This window comes from Anabrus simplex, chromosome 3 (assembly GCF_040414725.1).
Source record: "Anabrus simplex isolate iqAnaSimp1 chromosome 3, ASM4041472v1, whole genome shotgun sequence".
Lineage (NCBI taxonomy): Eukaryota > Metazoa > Arthropoda > Insecta > Orthoptera > Tettigoniidae > Anabrus > Anabrus simplex.
The window spans coordinates 33,059,094-33,076,576 of record NC_090267.1 but is presented as its reverse complement, the minus strand read 5'-3'; the positions used below and the strand labels follow the sequence as shown (position 1 = coordinate 33,076,576).

Below are 17,483 nucleotides of genomic sequence, written 5' to 3'. Positions count from 1 at the left end.
TGCATTAATGCGCATGTCTTCTTTTACATCATTATTCAGTTTCTTGAGTATTTTATAGGTCTGTGGTTATGGTCTTGTTATATCAGTCTCCAGTTGTGAAACAAAGTTTTCCCAACTCTTTTTGTGCTTTTTCCGCACTTCCCTTTTTGCTATTGCTCTCTTGTGGTGATACTCTATTTTATCTTCTAATTTGCCAGCTGACAAAAAATTTTTATACGCATTTCTTTTGTCTGAAATAACTTTTTCAATCTCTTCATCCCAGATTCTTAAACCCTTTTTCCTCTGCCATTTTTTCTTAACTCCCAAACTCTCAAAAGCAGACTGCTTTAAAATTGAACACAAATTAGACCACTCCATTTCCACGTGGTCACTAATTGGTGTCATCTGTGTAAGGTTATTAAGTCTGTCCTGGTACAGCCATTTTATACTGGGGTCTCTTAATAGGTTAACCTTGTAAGAAGTTTTAATTTCTTGTGTTGTGTTTGTTTGTTTCTTTTATACCATCTAGGCCTCAGACGAATAGGTGCTACTAATAGATAGTGATCAGTTTCCAATTCAGGGCCTCGATAGACTCTTGTATCCAAGACTAAATCTGCCAATTTACCATTACAAATTATACAATCTATAATTGATTTCTGATTTAGTGCAGACTACGTATACTTGTGGGTGTCCTTGTGTGGGAACATTGTGTTCATAATCTTTAACTGATTGAAGACAGTGAAATCAATTAATTTCGTTCCATTGTTATTACGGGTTGTTTCTCCATGGATTCCGATGTGATTCTGAATTTTCTCATTATCAACTCTGGCATTGAAGTCTCCCAGTAATAGTAGTATATCTTGTTTGTTAATTTTATTGACTATCTTTTGCAGATCATTATAGAACCCATCACTTTCGTTTGAATTGCCCTCCACTGGAGCGTATACCCCTATAACTGTAAGATAACCCCTTAATAGTTTTAGTCTTAATTGGATAATCCTTTCATTCCAAAAAGTGTAGCTATCAATTGTTGATCTTAATCTTTTGTGTACCATGAGCAGTACACCTGCCTGTGCTCTAGTATCTCTGTCAGTCCCACTGTAAAACTGTAAATAATTTACTGTCTCTTTTGATCCCTGAAGCTTTCTTTTTGTTTCTGAAATTGCTGCAATTAAAATGTCTTTTTTTGCGAGAATGTCGTCCAGTTGGCCATCTTTGTGTGAGATACCTTGTACATTCCAGGTAGCACATCTAAAAGTATTTTTCTTCTTCTAATCTTTGTCCATTTCACTGTCCTTTCCATTGCCAGGAGAGGTATGTATTCCACATAAAGTTAATTTTGCCAAGTTCTTCATGGTATAGATAAAATACGTATAAAGTGTATAAAATTTCAATATTCACCGTATAAGGAAACTTCAATCTTCAAAGAATATAAAAGACTTGTTTATAATAACCATAGCAACTGTCACTAATCCTTCACAGCACCATAATTTTCATATTTTCCAAAAAAAAACTGCTATAAAATTCAGGACACCAGTAAGTGTATATTACAAAGATGACTTTTAAGTTTCATAACAACAGCATCAAATATGTATCAATTCAGAAAAAACAGAATTATAATAGTACTGATACAGAGCTTCTCATATGTGTAATGATATACTGTAGTCATGGCCTATGATTAGTACCCACTATATGAGGAACATCACGGGATAGTGCGGGGTCCCTGTGGTTAGTACATTATGTGATGAACAACATAGGTTTGTGTTGCCTGTAAATGGCGCTGCAATTTGCGAAACACCATAGGTCTGTATTACATGTGCAAATTTCATTACCTGTGAGTAGTACCTTCATGTGTGGAATACCGTGAGTCTACGCTATTTTTGATTAGTACCGTAACATGACAAATACCATGGTTCTAATTTCCTAGCGATGAGTACCATTATGAGGGGTGGATGACTTGGATTTTGGACCCCTTTAGACTACAAGCATCATCGATTCAGTATTGTGCTATAGAAGCTGTCCCTTGGTCAGTAATACTATTGTTTTACGTCAGTTTCTGTGACTGTGAGGCATTGCAGGTCGGATCCACTGATTATTTTAAATTCATATCCATTCATTCTTTGTCCTCACGTTTTGAATTCTGGTCAGTGGAGGATTTTGAACTTAAGTTTGTCATCATATTTCATCTCATTTCGTACCATTAGGGGCTGATGAACTAGATGTTAGGCCCCATTAAACAAAGAGCATCATCATCATCATAGCAAGATTAAAGATACACCTTATGATCTATACGCCTCAAGCTGGACTATTTTCTTCTGTATCACTTAACAACTGAGTTATCTTCTCAGATTGTATAACACTTTACTTTATGGTCAGATGCACCATATTCTCATCATCTTGTACCACGATTTTAACTTGTTACAATTTAACATTTGTCATTCTAGGTGCTGTCATGTGTTTTGTATTGTTTTTTTGTTTAGTTGTAATTTGATCAATTGATTCATTGACTGATGATGACGTGCAATGAGTCTCAAAACTAGTACCATTCTTGTATAAAACGACATGTGATCTAACTCGCATCAATTACTGTAATTGTCATTGTATTGAAAAGGTGGATCCTTAACATTTTCAATTTACTGTAACACACTACATTGCATTACACACCCGCATGCTACGAGCGGTCCACAGTTTGAACTGACATCTAGTGGACTTTCTTGGAACTAAATACATTATCGGAACCCATTTGTCCAGCTTCCTTACCAGTCTATCTTACACCGTGGTACCACCTTAAACTGGCTCTGCTCAGTTTTGCTGGTTTATTAAAGCTCACAATTTCCTGTATTGAACTCTTAAATAATAATTTGAGTTAACACATTGGGGACAGTCATATTTAAATGTGCTACCATCCAGAAATCGCCGGATTTTTAATGGTTTTTGACATCTTTTTAAATGCTAGGGTAAGCCATGATTATAACAACTTTTGGAATATTTAGAAAGATCACACTTTCTTCTATACAAATATGAGTTTTAATTATCATAATAGTGCAACAATTTTTAAATATAAATTTATGAAGATAATAATTTTTTCCAACAAAAAAATCTGATGCAGCTATGGATGCCAGTTTGGTTTATTTTGAAATCTGTCTAATATTGTGGAAACATCTACCGAAACACACTAATACAGATTCTGACCTAACTGGTCAATTGACACCTATATCCTCGTTTACAACCAGTAATTTGCTTTCCCACTGTTCATTGTATGACAGTGGGGTTGCATCAAGTTACTGCAGGTTGCCATCTGTACACAGGAAACACTCACATTTTTAGGAAGCGGTATAAAACCGTATTACAGAACCCACTTCAGGAAGCAGTGTAAAACTATGTTACACTTCACACCAATTTGAAATTGGCTCATTATCTACATTTACTTGCTTGAAGCACCAGAACCATCACGTTTACTTAGTGTGTAATTGTTATCCTCATCCTCATTTTCAAAACTCGTGTCTTCTATAAGAACATCCATTATAGATTTGTTGTCGAAATTTTGTAAACGTGAATTAGACATGCTAAATATTCACAAGAATTACACAAACAAGCCTGCTTCTCGAACACACACTCTTTCTATCCACATGTACCGTACGTATTTCCCGCCCGTTTCGCAGGTGAGAGTCAACGATGATGCAGCCCCGGGTTATGTAGGAACGTGGCTGTGTTATCAATGCCTTGAAAGAAGAGCTCTCGACTTATGCTCATAACCTGTACGTTTTATGCTCATAGAAGCATTCAGCAGTATCCTATTGAAGTCACAACTCGCTCAAATGGCAGCTACTATTTTTTAGCTACAGTGAAAACGTGCTCGTAGAGTCTCTGAGCTCCGTCAGCAGCAATGAAATAGAGCGCCCGTAGTTTCTACGAGTGGCGTCTGCAATGTGTTAAATGTCATTTTAACAGCAGTAATATATCTGCAAGTTATAAGAAACTTTAACTATAGTTGTGACAGCCCCAATTCTCTATTTTATTTGATACAGACTAGAACAACTGCAATGGACTCTTCAGAATTAAATACTATCTTCCAGGAGGCATTTTTAACACTTTCTGCTTTGTAATTTAAAAGTTGCTACATTAACAGATGCATAGACATATTACAGATATTCTTCACTTTGCACATGTGTTTAAACAAGGAAAGATGTGATACACTGAGTTTTGATCAGTTTTTGTAGCTTACAACGACATTTCCTTTTTATTCTGTGTTCAATACCTGCCTTTCATTGCTCTTGATTTTACTTTTCAGTAATATCCCCTATTCTCTTATTAGCCTGATAATCTTGCAGTTTTTTTCTTCCTAACCCACAGCAGAGAAAACATCAGGAGGAAAAATGGTGATATAATTTCTTCTCAGAATATTGTTGTGTTTTGACAGGGTAAATAAATGAACATTACCACTGGTAGCGTTTAACTTCTAAAATTTATTATCTGCTTAATCTTACACATTAACACACAGGCATACCAGGACAACAACTTACACGACACTGTACACAACACACAAGTAGACAGTTTGCACTCTTTCTCAGTGTTTAGTCACACTAATTCACGCTCAGTCTCTGTTCACAAACAATTTCAGTCTCTCTCAGTCCCACAGTTACACTCGCTGTTGCTCTCACAGTCCTCAGTTCACAGCCCGCACATGACAGTCTCACTACTCGGTATGATGTATGCTGTTCCCATTTCCTAATTAACTTTGTTTACTGTCCCATGCCGATACCCAGTGATCTCTCCTATGCTGCACCTGAGACACGACGTTCGCTCAGAGCGGCTAGTCTGAGAGACACCTCCACGATGACAGACAGGCAGAACAAACAGTCCGTTGCATGGACAGAACACTTCACTGACTGTCTCCTCAAGCTCAGGCTGTCAATGTCCACAGCGACACTCGCTCACACACATAGTCACCCTGTGGCAGAGCACAAGTGGATTCTCAATTCCAACTGAACAGAACCACTGATGGCAAGTCTGGCATGTCCTATATGGCTTGAAGGTCCTTTGAGAAACACTAGAAGCCCGTGGAAGCCTCTGGAGACAGAAGGCTCTTAGTTCAACAGTTCACATTGTTTCTGGTCATTGTTAGTGGCTACAGAGAGACACTAGAGGGAGACCGGCACATCCCACTACGAGCTGCTCCTTCCTGACTGAACGCGTAGGCAGTGGCTAATAGCCCGGCTGTGACGTTACCGCTGATGGGCAGGGCTAGAGCAGCTTGCTACACTCGGCTCAGAATTGGCATGGTGGACCCAAGCCACAATACAATAGTGAGGAACATTATATCATTACATCAGTAGTGACCAGGCGAATTGGCCGAGCAGTTAGGGGCGCGCAGCTGTGAGCTTGCATCCAGGAAATAGTGGGTTCAAGCCCGACTATCGGCAGCCCTGAATTTCCTTTGTAAAGCCCTGAAGATGGTTTCCCATTTTCACTCCAGGCAAATGTTGGGGCTGTACCTTAATTAAGGCCACGGCCGCTTCCTTCCCACTCCTAGGCCTCTCCTATCCCATCGTCGCCATAAGAGCTATGTCTGAGTCGGTGCGACATAAGTCAAATTCTAAAAATTGTAACATCAGTAGTGCCAGGCTGAAATGGTTTGGTCATTTCAAAAGAATGGACCAACAAAGAACAGCTAGAGTGTAGTTTGACAAGGAACTCGAAGGCAAAAGATCGAGAGGTTGGCCAAGAAAGAGATGGATTGATCAGATTAGAAGTTATCTAGCTGAGCGAGGTTTGGATTTGCAGCAGGTTATGGAAGAAGACACTTACATGGAGAGAAATAAGTGGAGAGCACTCATTTACCGCACCCAGAAAACTGGAGCTGGTTCAAGTTGATGATGATGATCAGTAAAGCAGTGGTCAGTTGAATTCAGACCTTTTATAATTCCTTTCCCTAGTCAACACCATTGTCTTTTTTTTTTTCATGCTGATTTTTATTCAATCATCATTATCATCATCATCATCATCATTTAACCATCTCCTGTTGCCCGGGTGCAGTACAAGAGCACTCTCCATCTCTCTCTATCCAGGTACATTTCTTCCTTCTCAACTGGGTGCCATTCTACTCCTCTTCCTTCCAGATCCTGCTTTACTTGACTGATCCACCGTTTCCTTGATCTGCCTCGAGGTCTTTTCTGTTCCAAGTCCTTTTCTAGCCATTTCCTCTCTGTTTGCTACCCAAAACCATACTAATATCTGCAAGCAGCATTAGCTTCAGCTTCCTGTCATATTTTATTTTTGTCTCCTCCACAGTTTTGTCGATAACCATTATGAATAACAGTTATGACAGTTGAAGTATAAATTACAAAATAACTTTTACTGAAGTACATTATCTTCAGAGAAAAGAAATGTACTATAACGATTTTTACAGAGAACTATTCTCCTTTGTTTACAGTGGGTGACTGCACGTGAAATGGTGCCAGAACGCAGCCCTCTGCTCGGAAGTGTGCTGCGAACCTTGTGTTCCACTAGGATTGTACGAGCTGAGAATGCCCAACACGGAACGCAGTTGAAATTGATGCTTACTTTACTTGACAAACAGAAAGCACTCTTCAAGCCCCAGTGGTAAGGTGTGAATTGGAGTTTGGGAAAGAACATAAATATATATTGTTGATTTAATATAAACAAGGCCTTTCAAAATGGTTTATTTGACTTCTTTGGTGACTCAGTTCGAGTTTGGATTGTGGGAATTGTTGGTGATGCACAATTAAATATGATCTCTTATCATCTAGTCCAGTTTCCTGCCACTGGCCCAGTCTTTTTGTAATATAAGCCTCTCCTTTGTTTCCTGTCATTCCACCATCTCTCCATTGGCACTCTATTCCAGTCTCCTCCTCTCTTCTCAACAGCACTTCACACCTTTCAGCCATCTGTCTCTTGGTCTTTCCTTTGGACTTTTGCCTCCCACTTCCATCTTGTGCATTCTTCTAGGTGTCTACTTGAGTCGTCCATTTGTTTGACATGGCCATTTCATCTTAGCTGACATTTGTCTGTCATCTCTTATAGTCTGAATGTTCCTCATTCAGTATTTCTCTCACCTTCTGTCTCTTATTGTAACTCCTATTCTGTTTCTAATGAATTTTATTTCATTCGCCTGCAATCTGCTGATATCTTTTCCTTTCATTACCCAACTCTTTGATGCATAGGTTAGTTTTGTATCACTGAGCGAGTTGGGTGTGCAGTTAGGGTCGCGTAGCTGTGAGCTCGTATTCAGCAGATAGTGGGTTCGAACCCCACTGCCAGCTGTGGTTTCCCATTTTCACACCAGGCACATGCGGGGTTGAACCTTAATTAAGGCTATGGTTACTCCCTTCCCACTCCTAGCCCTTTCCTATCAAATCGTCGTAATAAGTAGAGCCGTGCGTGGATATACAAAATATTATCCACAACTGCACACCCTTCATCCACATCTACGAATGGTTATCTGCAGATATTGCAATATTTGACTATATTACATCCAAGGTATTGAAATGGATAGATCTGTTATAATACATTAAGCATGATACCTGGCACCAGTCCCCCTACAGTGACAGTTATCGAATTATTGAACGGTTCTCTTTCGGAACCTTTGTTCCTTTCTTTCACTAATTGCCGGCAGGAGCCAGTCAGGCTTAGGTCAGATTTACGGTTTTATGGACTCCAGGCACTCATATATCACCATTCTCCCATACCAGTGTCAAGGGTCATTCCACCACAAGCAAAAATAACTGCATGGAATGTATGAAACATTGATATCTCGAGATCAACTTCAGTATACGTAAGTGAAAATCGGTAAACATCGTTATTTAAAAATTATCTGCTCTGCCGTACTGTTTGTATCTACCAAGGCACTAACTTTGCAGATATCCACATCCATGCAGGGCTCTAGCCATAAGACCTATCTGTGTTGGTGCTATTAAATCAAAATTATCATTTAGACTTTCATGGCCTGTGTTACTATTCATGAGGCATAAGCCAAAAAATATACCTCATGAATAAATCAAAATTGTAAAAAAAAAAAAAAAAAGTTGTGTATCACAATGTGTATCATTACACCATACAGTCCCAACTACCACCCACCTCTGAATAAGACCCGCACCCTACATTTTAAAGGAGAAATTTTAAATAAAAAGTTTCACTCAAATTTATTTACAATACAATAGAAGTTCGTTATACCGAGTACGGGATATAACGAGAACCCCATTGTAACAACATGTTTTTTATGTCCCTTCAAAATTCCTTTAGTTACGAGAACCCTTTCACTGAGTCATCCGTTAATTTTAACGAGTTTTTATTTTCTGTTATCGGTATTTATACACTTCAGCTTAAAAAGCTAGCAAAAATCTATTGACTTCTTTTTTCCTGCGTAACTCTCGATATTCCATGAATTAACGTATGGTAAATATTTGTATATTACTGTGATAGTTTTACACAATTAGATTACAAAACCTTCCACAAAAAGATCGACAAACATTGCAGCAGCGGGTCTTTTGCGAAGGATTTTATTGGCACCATTATACTCTCGTTCATATCAAGCATTCACATAAAGCGATAGTTCTTTTGGACTTCTCAAATTATTTTCCATTATCGGTAGTTATACTCTCAAAATACTATCGATTTTTTTTCTGCGTAACTCTCTATACTGTAGCTTTCATTAGCTCGATCAAAATAAAAGCTGAAATAAACAACTGGTTTCCGTAATAACTATGTAATTGGCCTTATGTACCACTAACTACTTATACTGGTTTTTGGAGACAAAGAGGTGCAAAATTTAGTCCCGCAGGAGTTTTTATGTACAAATAAATCTACAGTCACGAGGCTGACATATTTCAGAACACTCAAATACCACCGGACTGAGCCAGGATCGAACCTATCAAGTTGGGGTCAGAAGGCCAGTGCCTCAACCATCTGAGCCACTCAGCCCAACAGTTGATTTCAGTGCTAGGTACAGTAAATAAATTAAAAAATGTGATACATCTCAAGATATGACAGTATGCATCACTGATTTCAGAGGTTATTTTATTACCATGTCGGGTTAAATTTCAGAAAGGCTGTTCCCTCTTAAATTTAAAGCAAAAATATTATTATTATTATTATTATTATTATTATTATTATTATTATTATTATTATTATTATTTTGCCACGATGTACAATATGTTTCCATGATACATGCATGGTGAAGCATTTGGTCTTTTTGCATATCTTTTCTGAAATTTAGGAGAAATCGGGTATAACGACAATCCGCCATGGCGAATAAATTTTTCGCCATTTTAAATTCTCGCTATAACGGACTTCTATTGTACAGAACAAGATTGTCATTTCACCACGTATGTTTCACGAATTTAAAATAGTTTCAGACAGTTTTTAAGTGTCCTTGAAATAATGCCCATTAAATGATTTAAAACACACACAGAAAAGTTATCAATCACCGAATGTCAGTCAACACTTCATTCACCATCCCTATAACCATCACTTTCCCACACGCCATCGTCTTCGCTGCCATCCACAGCATTAAAAATCCTGCATTTCTGGAAACTTTTCTGGACGAGGTCACCAGAGATACGATCCCACGCTGTCTTTACCAACGAACAAAGTGGTTTAACTTCTAGGCACTTAATACGACCTGTTGACGTCGGTGCATGATTGTCAACTGCCACGCACTTGGTATATAGCTGTTTCAAGGCTGCTTTGAACCGACACAGATAGGTCTTATGGCGACGATGGGGAAGGAAAGGCCTAGGAGTTGGAAGGAAGTGGCCGTGGCCCTAATTAAGGTACAGCCCCAGCATTTGCCTGGTGTGAAAATGGGAAACCATGGAAAACCATCCTCAGGGCTGCCGACAGTGGGATTCGAACCCACTATCTCCCGTATTCAAGCTCACAGCCGCACGCCTCTAACCGCATAGCCAACTTGCCCAGTAGAAAAACATTTTAATCATAGTGTATGCTATTTTGGTTATTAGGATTGTGATATACCAGCTGAAGATCATCTATCTCAGACCGAAACTAGTACTGTAAAAAAAATAAAAAATAAAAAAAAATGTAAATATATAATTACTACTACAAATAGTATTGATTAGGTGGAAACATTAATTGTTTTACAATTGAGAAAAGCTATTCTCTTTAAAGTTGTCAAAAACATTTTTCTGATTCCTACATCAGTGTTGGAAGTGAGCAAATTACTTTTCTTAAGAAAGGAATTCCTTGCTTCTGCTAGCTTGTATTTTATGTCCCCCTTTTTTCTGCCATTGTATGACTCTCCATCTGTGTACCACTTTTTGCATGGTGAGGCTATAAAATTGCAGATACAATTTACAGAGCTGTCCCAGAACTGAATATTCATATTTTATCATCTTGGCCATTCTCTCATACCATTCCATCCTCTCTACTACCTCACACCGCTGTTTCACCCCAATCGTATCCTCTTGAATGCATATCTCTTTACTACTTTACTTCTTATTGGAATGTACTATCAATTTGAAATACAGTATTGGTTAATTTGAATCACCCAAGTGTGTGCTATGTGTGGTGATTGTGTACTTGTGTCTGTATATTACCTTTATTCCATGATATGTTGAATTTTATATGTTTATGTTCTTCAAATGAGTTACTAAAAAAGTTTGTTATATAAGGTCAACCTTATCAGTACTTGTTCTACTCATGGTGAGTTACAGTTGGTCAGTACATTTTTTCGGTTTGTTTCAAGCCCAAATCAGCTAACAAATAATTAATGGTTAAGAATAATCATTCTCTTATTAACTAAAAGACATACCTTAAAATCATACATTAAAACATTTGGCTCTTCATGAGGAACCTTAAAATTAATGTCTCTTGAAAAAAAGATGGAAATATCTTGTTAAAACCAAAGTACATTAAAATATGTGACCCTTTTTAAGATTCTTAAAATGAATATCTCTTAAAAAAGGTCATGAGTGTGTGAATCCTCTGTTGCATCATAAGCACTTGTTTGAATAATTATCACAAAGGGGGGTGTGCATTTTCATGCAGTGTGATGTTAAAGAATGTGTGCTGTTCAATGGAATGGGGCTGAAACGTATTGGAACCACTGCACATCTTTGGAAATCCTTAAAAATGGGTGCTTCTTGATAAAGAGAACATTCTGTTTGAAAACACTGTGCTTCATTGAATATGAAGCGCATGTTAACTTTTAATAAAACATAAGCCTTAGCTTGATTAAATCCTTCAAATAGAAGTGAAAATCTCAAAGTTGAGATGCTTAGAAATGTAGTTATTAACTATGATGACGATGATGATTGTTGTTTACATGGGCATAACATCCAAGGTCATCGGCCCCAGTTATTAACTATGATGTGGTTGACATGTTGTTGGCTTGACAAAATAATTCAGTAATTATTTGTTAGCTGATGATGACTTGAAACAAGCCAAAACATTTACTGACCAATTGTAACTTTCATTATGAGTAAAATAAGTATTCATTAGGCTGACCTTAAATAACAAAGTTTTTGTAACTTACTTGAAGAAGATAAGTATAAAAAAATGAAAGAATGTACAGTAGGCCTATATTCGAAATAAATTAAGATGGGAAGAATGAGAATTTAGTCGGGATCTCAGGAAGAAATCTAGTAATTGTAAGAAAACATAAGTGCGAAATGAAAGGATATATAGAAGTTTTACTGTAAGATAGAATATTTTACGTACAAGGATGAAAGTGTTCCTCGTTTTTGTTTGGTAGCGTCTCAACTCATATAAACCTTGCTTTCAGTCCTTAAATACCTAATCCTTTTACACTTTTTTCATTCTCATCTTCCCGATTTTCTTTTTAAATTGCAGGTATCCTCGTTCTGAAGTGATTGAAGGGCCTGTCTATGCTGGTAAGGATCGTCATAATGCGGAGGTAGCAGCATTTCACCTGTCAATCCTCCTTGGCTTGCGACGATGTCCTCTTACTGTTGGACGTAAAGTGAATCTGAGGAGGGAAGTTATGCCTGTTGCAAGTGAAGATCTTTTCGACACCTTTTACCAGGAGGGTGAGGGAATAATTTCTATCTATATTTTAGAGATCTTCTGTAGTTTATTTGATTTGGAAACTTTTTATTTTAAACTGAAAGCATTTGGCGTAGGGATGTGGCGACCCCATCGCCCAGTGGGAAACCACTGCAATCAGCTACCCGAGTATTGGCGGGAAAACCATAACATATGCGGAGTATGGAGGAAATGCCTACTCCCAGTCCTGAACAACTAGGATGAACTTGTAGCACTTCATTCATCACCAATTCATACTTCATTAATCACCTTTCCAGATCACATCTGGAATTGTAAAGCCTGACCTTGGTCAGAAATGTTTCGATCGAAAGATCAGACAATCAATGATGATGAGTCTTCTAATGAATAAATCCACCGGTGTGGACAAACAACAACAAGGATCTGCACAAAGACACCACTCGGAATCGGTGGGGTGTCAAGTAGAAGACCTAGGCGAATCGGAGCGCCTGGAAGCCCAACAGACAATCGACAGACAGCTGACAGACAGTGGACTAACCCAACAATGTAAGAAGAGACTTAAGTTCAACAAATCAGGAAAATTTTCATACTTTGCAACATTAAACATTAATTCACTAAGTAAGGTGGGCAAGTTGAAACATTTAACTGATGTGATGGACCAACATAGGATTTTAATAATGGCTTTACAAGAACTTAGGAACACAGACCAGGACCCAATTGAATCAGGAGGTTATCGTCTCTACAAAGGACCTCCAGGAGAAAGAGTAATGAAGAATGTCCCTCAATTTGATGTAGGTTTTCTTGTTCATAGTAGCATAATAGACTCAATTGAAGAATTTTCTTCAAAATCTTCGAGGATGGCACTTCTAACAATTAAAGTAGGGAATAAAACTTATACTTTAATAAATGTCCATGCACCAACAAATGACAAAAACAATAAAGATAGAGAAGGAGTTGAAAACTTTTGGGAGGAACTTGATTACATATTAGCGAAGATCCCTGATGAGCATATAAAAATCTTACTTGGAGATTTCAATGCTAAAATAGGCAGAGAAAAGAAGTATCGCACAGTTGTAGGAAAATGGCCAGCTCATAAATTAACGAACAAAAATGGCCAAAGATTAATTGAACTTTGTGCAGATCATAGACTCGTTTTGGAAACCACCAGATTCATGAGGCGACCACATAAACTTATGACATGGAAATGCCCTAACGTAAAATTGGGAGAGTTTCAGATTGATCATGTTGCCATGGATAAAGATTATCATAAAGAAATTTATAATGTCAGAGTCCTCCGTGGGGTAGACATTGACTCGGATCATTATATCTCAAAAATAAAAATCAAGTTAACACCAAAAAGGAAACACAAACATAATCATCTCAAAGCAAGGAGAAATTATGATCCCAGTTACTTAATAAATAATAAAATATATTTAGAGAGATCCAAAACACCTTTAAATGACAAATTAGAGACAATGATCAACAAACTTAAAACCATAGCTGAAGAAATTGCCCCAATCAAAAGGAGAAAGAAACATGCGTGGTGGAACGAGGAATGTGACAAAGCAATTCAAGCAAGACACAAGGCATGGATAAATGATCAACAGAGGAAAACGGAAAAATCTCGAGAAGAACTAATTAATGCCAGAAGACAAACAGCTAAAGAAATTAGGACAATTAAAAGGAATTATCAAAAGGAAATGCTTAGCACTATAGAAGAAACATTCAATCAGCATAAAACAAGAGACTATTACAAAACATTCAAGCAATATCAATCTAAATTTACCCCTCCCACACTTATGTTAAGAAATAAAAATGGTAAAATGGCACACAATAATCAGGATAATGCTAACATTCTTGCAGAATACTTTAAAGAGTTACTTAATTGTGAGGATCCTGTGGAACATTTAGAATTTGATCCTAACCCAAAAAATAAAACTCCATTACAAAAGATTATACCACCAGTTTACAATGAAGTGAAAACGGCAATTAATGCACTTAAAAACTACAAAGCAGCAGAAGAGAATCAAATAGTAGCAGAAATATGGAAGAATGCTAATGATCAGACTATTCAAAACCTACATAAATACATCATTGATATTTGGAACACGGAGAAGCTTCCTGAGGAATGGAATACAGCGATAATCCACCCGCTGCACAAGAAAGGTGATCGCTCCGATCCAAATAATTATCGGGGGATATCCTTACTTGATATTACATACAAGATTTTATCCAAGATTATATACACAAGAATCCAAGAACAACTCGACCAAGAACTTGGAGAATATCAGGGAGGATTTCGACCAGGTAGAAGCTGTCCAGATCAAATCATTAGTTTAAAATGGATAATGAAGCACCAAAGAGTTCGAAGTAAGGGTCTGGTCATCACGTTTGTAGATTTTAAAAAAGCATACGACAGTATTCATCGTGACTCATTATTAAAAAGCCTTAAAGAATTTGGCTTACATCAAAAACTTGTTAACCTCATTAATATGACTTTTAAAAATACGAAGGCAAAAGTTAAATTTAGAGGTGAATTATCAGAATCATTCACTATAAGAACTGGACTTCGACAAGGAGACGGACTTTCACCATTGTTATTTAATTGTGCATTGGAGAAGGTTATGCGTGAATGGAACAAGAAATGCCAACCAACTATCAAGATCGGTAGAAATATTAAACTCAACTGCCTTGCTTTTGCGGACGATTTAGCATTACTTGCAAATACAATAGAAGAGGCTAAATTTCAAATTGAACAACTAGAAATTATAGCTAAAAAAATGGGATTACAAATTTCATTTGAAAAAACAGAAATGATGCCAACTTTTAAAGTTGATTTACCAGTTATTCAGCTGAACAGTAATAAAGAGATTAAAATTGTTCAGAAATTCAAATATCTTGGGGAAATAATAACATGGAACACAAATGAAAAAGAAGCAATAGAACACAGAACAACTAAATTTAAACAAGCACAAAGACTTACCTGGCCAACCTATAAAAAAAAATCTCTTTCGATAAACGCTAAGCTGAAACACTATAATTCCATAGTTAAACCAGAGGCAACCTATGCTAGTGAAACTTTATTCAAATTAAATGTAAAATCTACAACAGACAAATTACAGAAAACTGAGAGAAGAATTCTTAGAACAATTATTAATAAAAAACACCAAGTTGATGGACAGTGGAGATTGTTGCCTAACAACATTGTCTATCGTGAATGTGAATCAATAATATCTACAATGCGTAAAAGAAGAATTTCCTTTTTCTGTCACATATCAAGATTAGCAGACACCAGGATATTGAAACAACTATTCGATTACTTTTTGAAGAATAAAATCAATAATAATTGGTTCAAAGAAGTTCAGGACGATTTGGAAGAATTGGGTATAACTCGGCAACAAATCAAAGACAGAAAAGAGAAGAGGATTTTGAAGAACAAAAGCATAAGTCTCAAACTAAAAGCAGTTGAACGGAAACAATATACTATATCGGACACACAAAGGGCTTCCAGGTCGGAGAGGATGAAAAAGTTCTGGGAGAAGAAGAAGAAGAAATTAACTCAAATGTATTGATTTCAGTGCTCCAATGTGGGCGTAAAATATGTAAATAATAAATAATAAACTGAAAGCATGATTATGATCAAATATAGAATGCCTTAAAATGGCAGTGTTGTAATTGGGATCCCTGTACTTTGATTTTAAAAGAACTTGTTTATCTGAATCAGCATACGGGAATAGGGAGATGAAGTTATTACAATTTGCAGATGATATTGTGGTCTGGGGAATGAACAGCAAAGAAGTAGAACAACAACTTGATGTACAGAATGAGAAAATTATAAAATATGGTATGAAAGTCAGCGCAGAGGAAGGCAAGACCATGGTGATGTCGAGAGGAGAAAGACAAGGAGAAGGCAATGTGAAAATTGGTGGTTAAAGCCTTCAAATTATTGACAGTTTCAAATACCTAGGGAGTGAATTAATGCAGAATACAAGGCTGGACATGGAGATTAACAGGGGAGTGCAAGAGGGCAGTGCATTCTACCAGAGTGTAAGACACCCTCCTTGGAACAAGGAAGTACCAAGGAAACGTAAAGAGATAATGTACAAAATGTATTATGTACCCATATTGACTTATGTGACTGAGATGTCGACAGTGACAAGTAGGGAGGAGGGGTAGAACTCAAGCCAGTGAAATGAAATACCTATCAAGTATGATAGAAAAAAACAAGGAAAGACCGATCGAGAAATAAAGATGTGAGAGAAGTCAGAATGTGAAACCTGAATGAGAGAATTGAAAGGAGTAAACTAAGATGGTTTGGACATGTAAAGGGCATGGAGGAGAAAAGAATACCAAAGCAGATTATGGAGATGAAGTTTGAGGGAAAGAGAATGAGAGTGAGACCTAGAACAAGGTGGATCGATTCAAGGAGTGCAAGAAAAAACCTGGTCTGGAACAAAATGATGGTAGGCCTCCTGGAATTGAATGCTTGAGAATTGCATTGATTCCTCGTCCTGACCTTGAATTTGAGAACTGCTTTTATCGGTGGGCACTTAAACATTTTTGTGTACGCAACATGACTGTTGTACACAGTTTGTATTTTATAAAGTTTCAAAATCGTCTTCTCGCTCAACCTTTTGAAATTGGCGGTTGATAAGACATAGTCACGTCAAAAACAAGGTACAAAGTACCCAAAAACCAGAACAAAGGTGACACATAACATTCTTAATAATAATAATAAAAAAAAAAAGTTCCTTGCTTTATGTCCTGCTAACTACTTTTACAGTTTTTGGAGACGCCGAGGTGCCGGAATGTTGTCCCGCATGAGTTCTTTATATGTCAGTAAATCTACCAACACGAGGCTGATGTATTTGAGCACCTTCAAATACCACTGGACTGAGCCAGGATTGAACCTGCCAAGTTGGGGTCAGAAGGCCAGCTCCTCAACCGTGTGAGCCACTCAGCCCAGCCTTAACATTCTTCAGTGCATACTTACAAAGTCTTGTCTGAAAATTCAGAAAGGTAGAAGCTTACAAGAGAGGGATGTTGAAGAACTGTGAAGATGACAGTGTATGAAGATGAGGAGATTATCCTTGTTCCCTTGTGTTTTCATGTTGATCCTTATCTTCTCTGTCTGTTGTGCTCTCTCTCTCTCTCATTGTGTTTATCCTATGTTCCTATTAAGTATCAGAAATACCTTGTGCAATATTAAATAAAGAAAGCTTACTGACTGTTTCGTACAATTTCAAAAAGCATACTTCACTATAATATACTCCCACACAATTGGATGGTAAAAATGTATGTGTACTTTAGTTATTTGGACGAATTGTACCAAAACATTCTACAGAAGAGTCTAAATCTTGAATTATGTCCTATCAAGATAATGCAAGGCCTCGTACATTTTTGGTCATCTGCAGAAGCTGTGAGAGATTTGCTAAAATGCCTTACTATATCCACTTCAATTACATGATATTACACTATCCAGTTTCCACTTATTTCAGTCTCTA

The 17,483-nt window shown here is 37.2% G+C and overlaps 1 protein-coding gene across 2 annotated transcripts in view; it reads left to right on the top strand.

Moving 5' to 3' along the window:
• Positions 1 to 17,483, top strand: part of LOC136865946 (glycosaminoglycan xylosylkinase) — an 86,052-nt gene that overhangs the window by 22,856 nt on the left and 45,713 nt on the right. For both annotated transcript variants that reach the window (XM_067142510.2, XM_067142509.2), the window contains 2 exons: positions 6,413 to 6,582; positions 11,809 to 12,005. In XM_067142510.2, the coding sequence (XP_066998611.2) occupies positions 6,413 to 6,582; positions 11,809 to 12,005 (367 nt within the window). The remainder of the gene's footprint in view (positions 1 to 6,412; positions 6,583 to 11,808; positions 12,006 to 17,483) is intronic.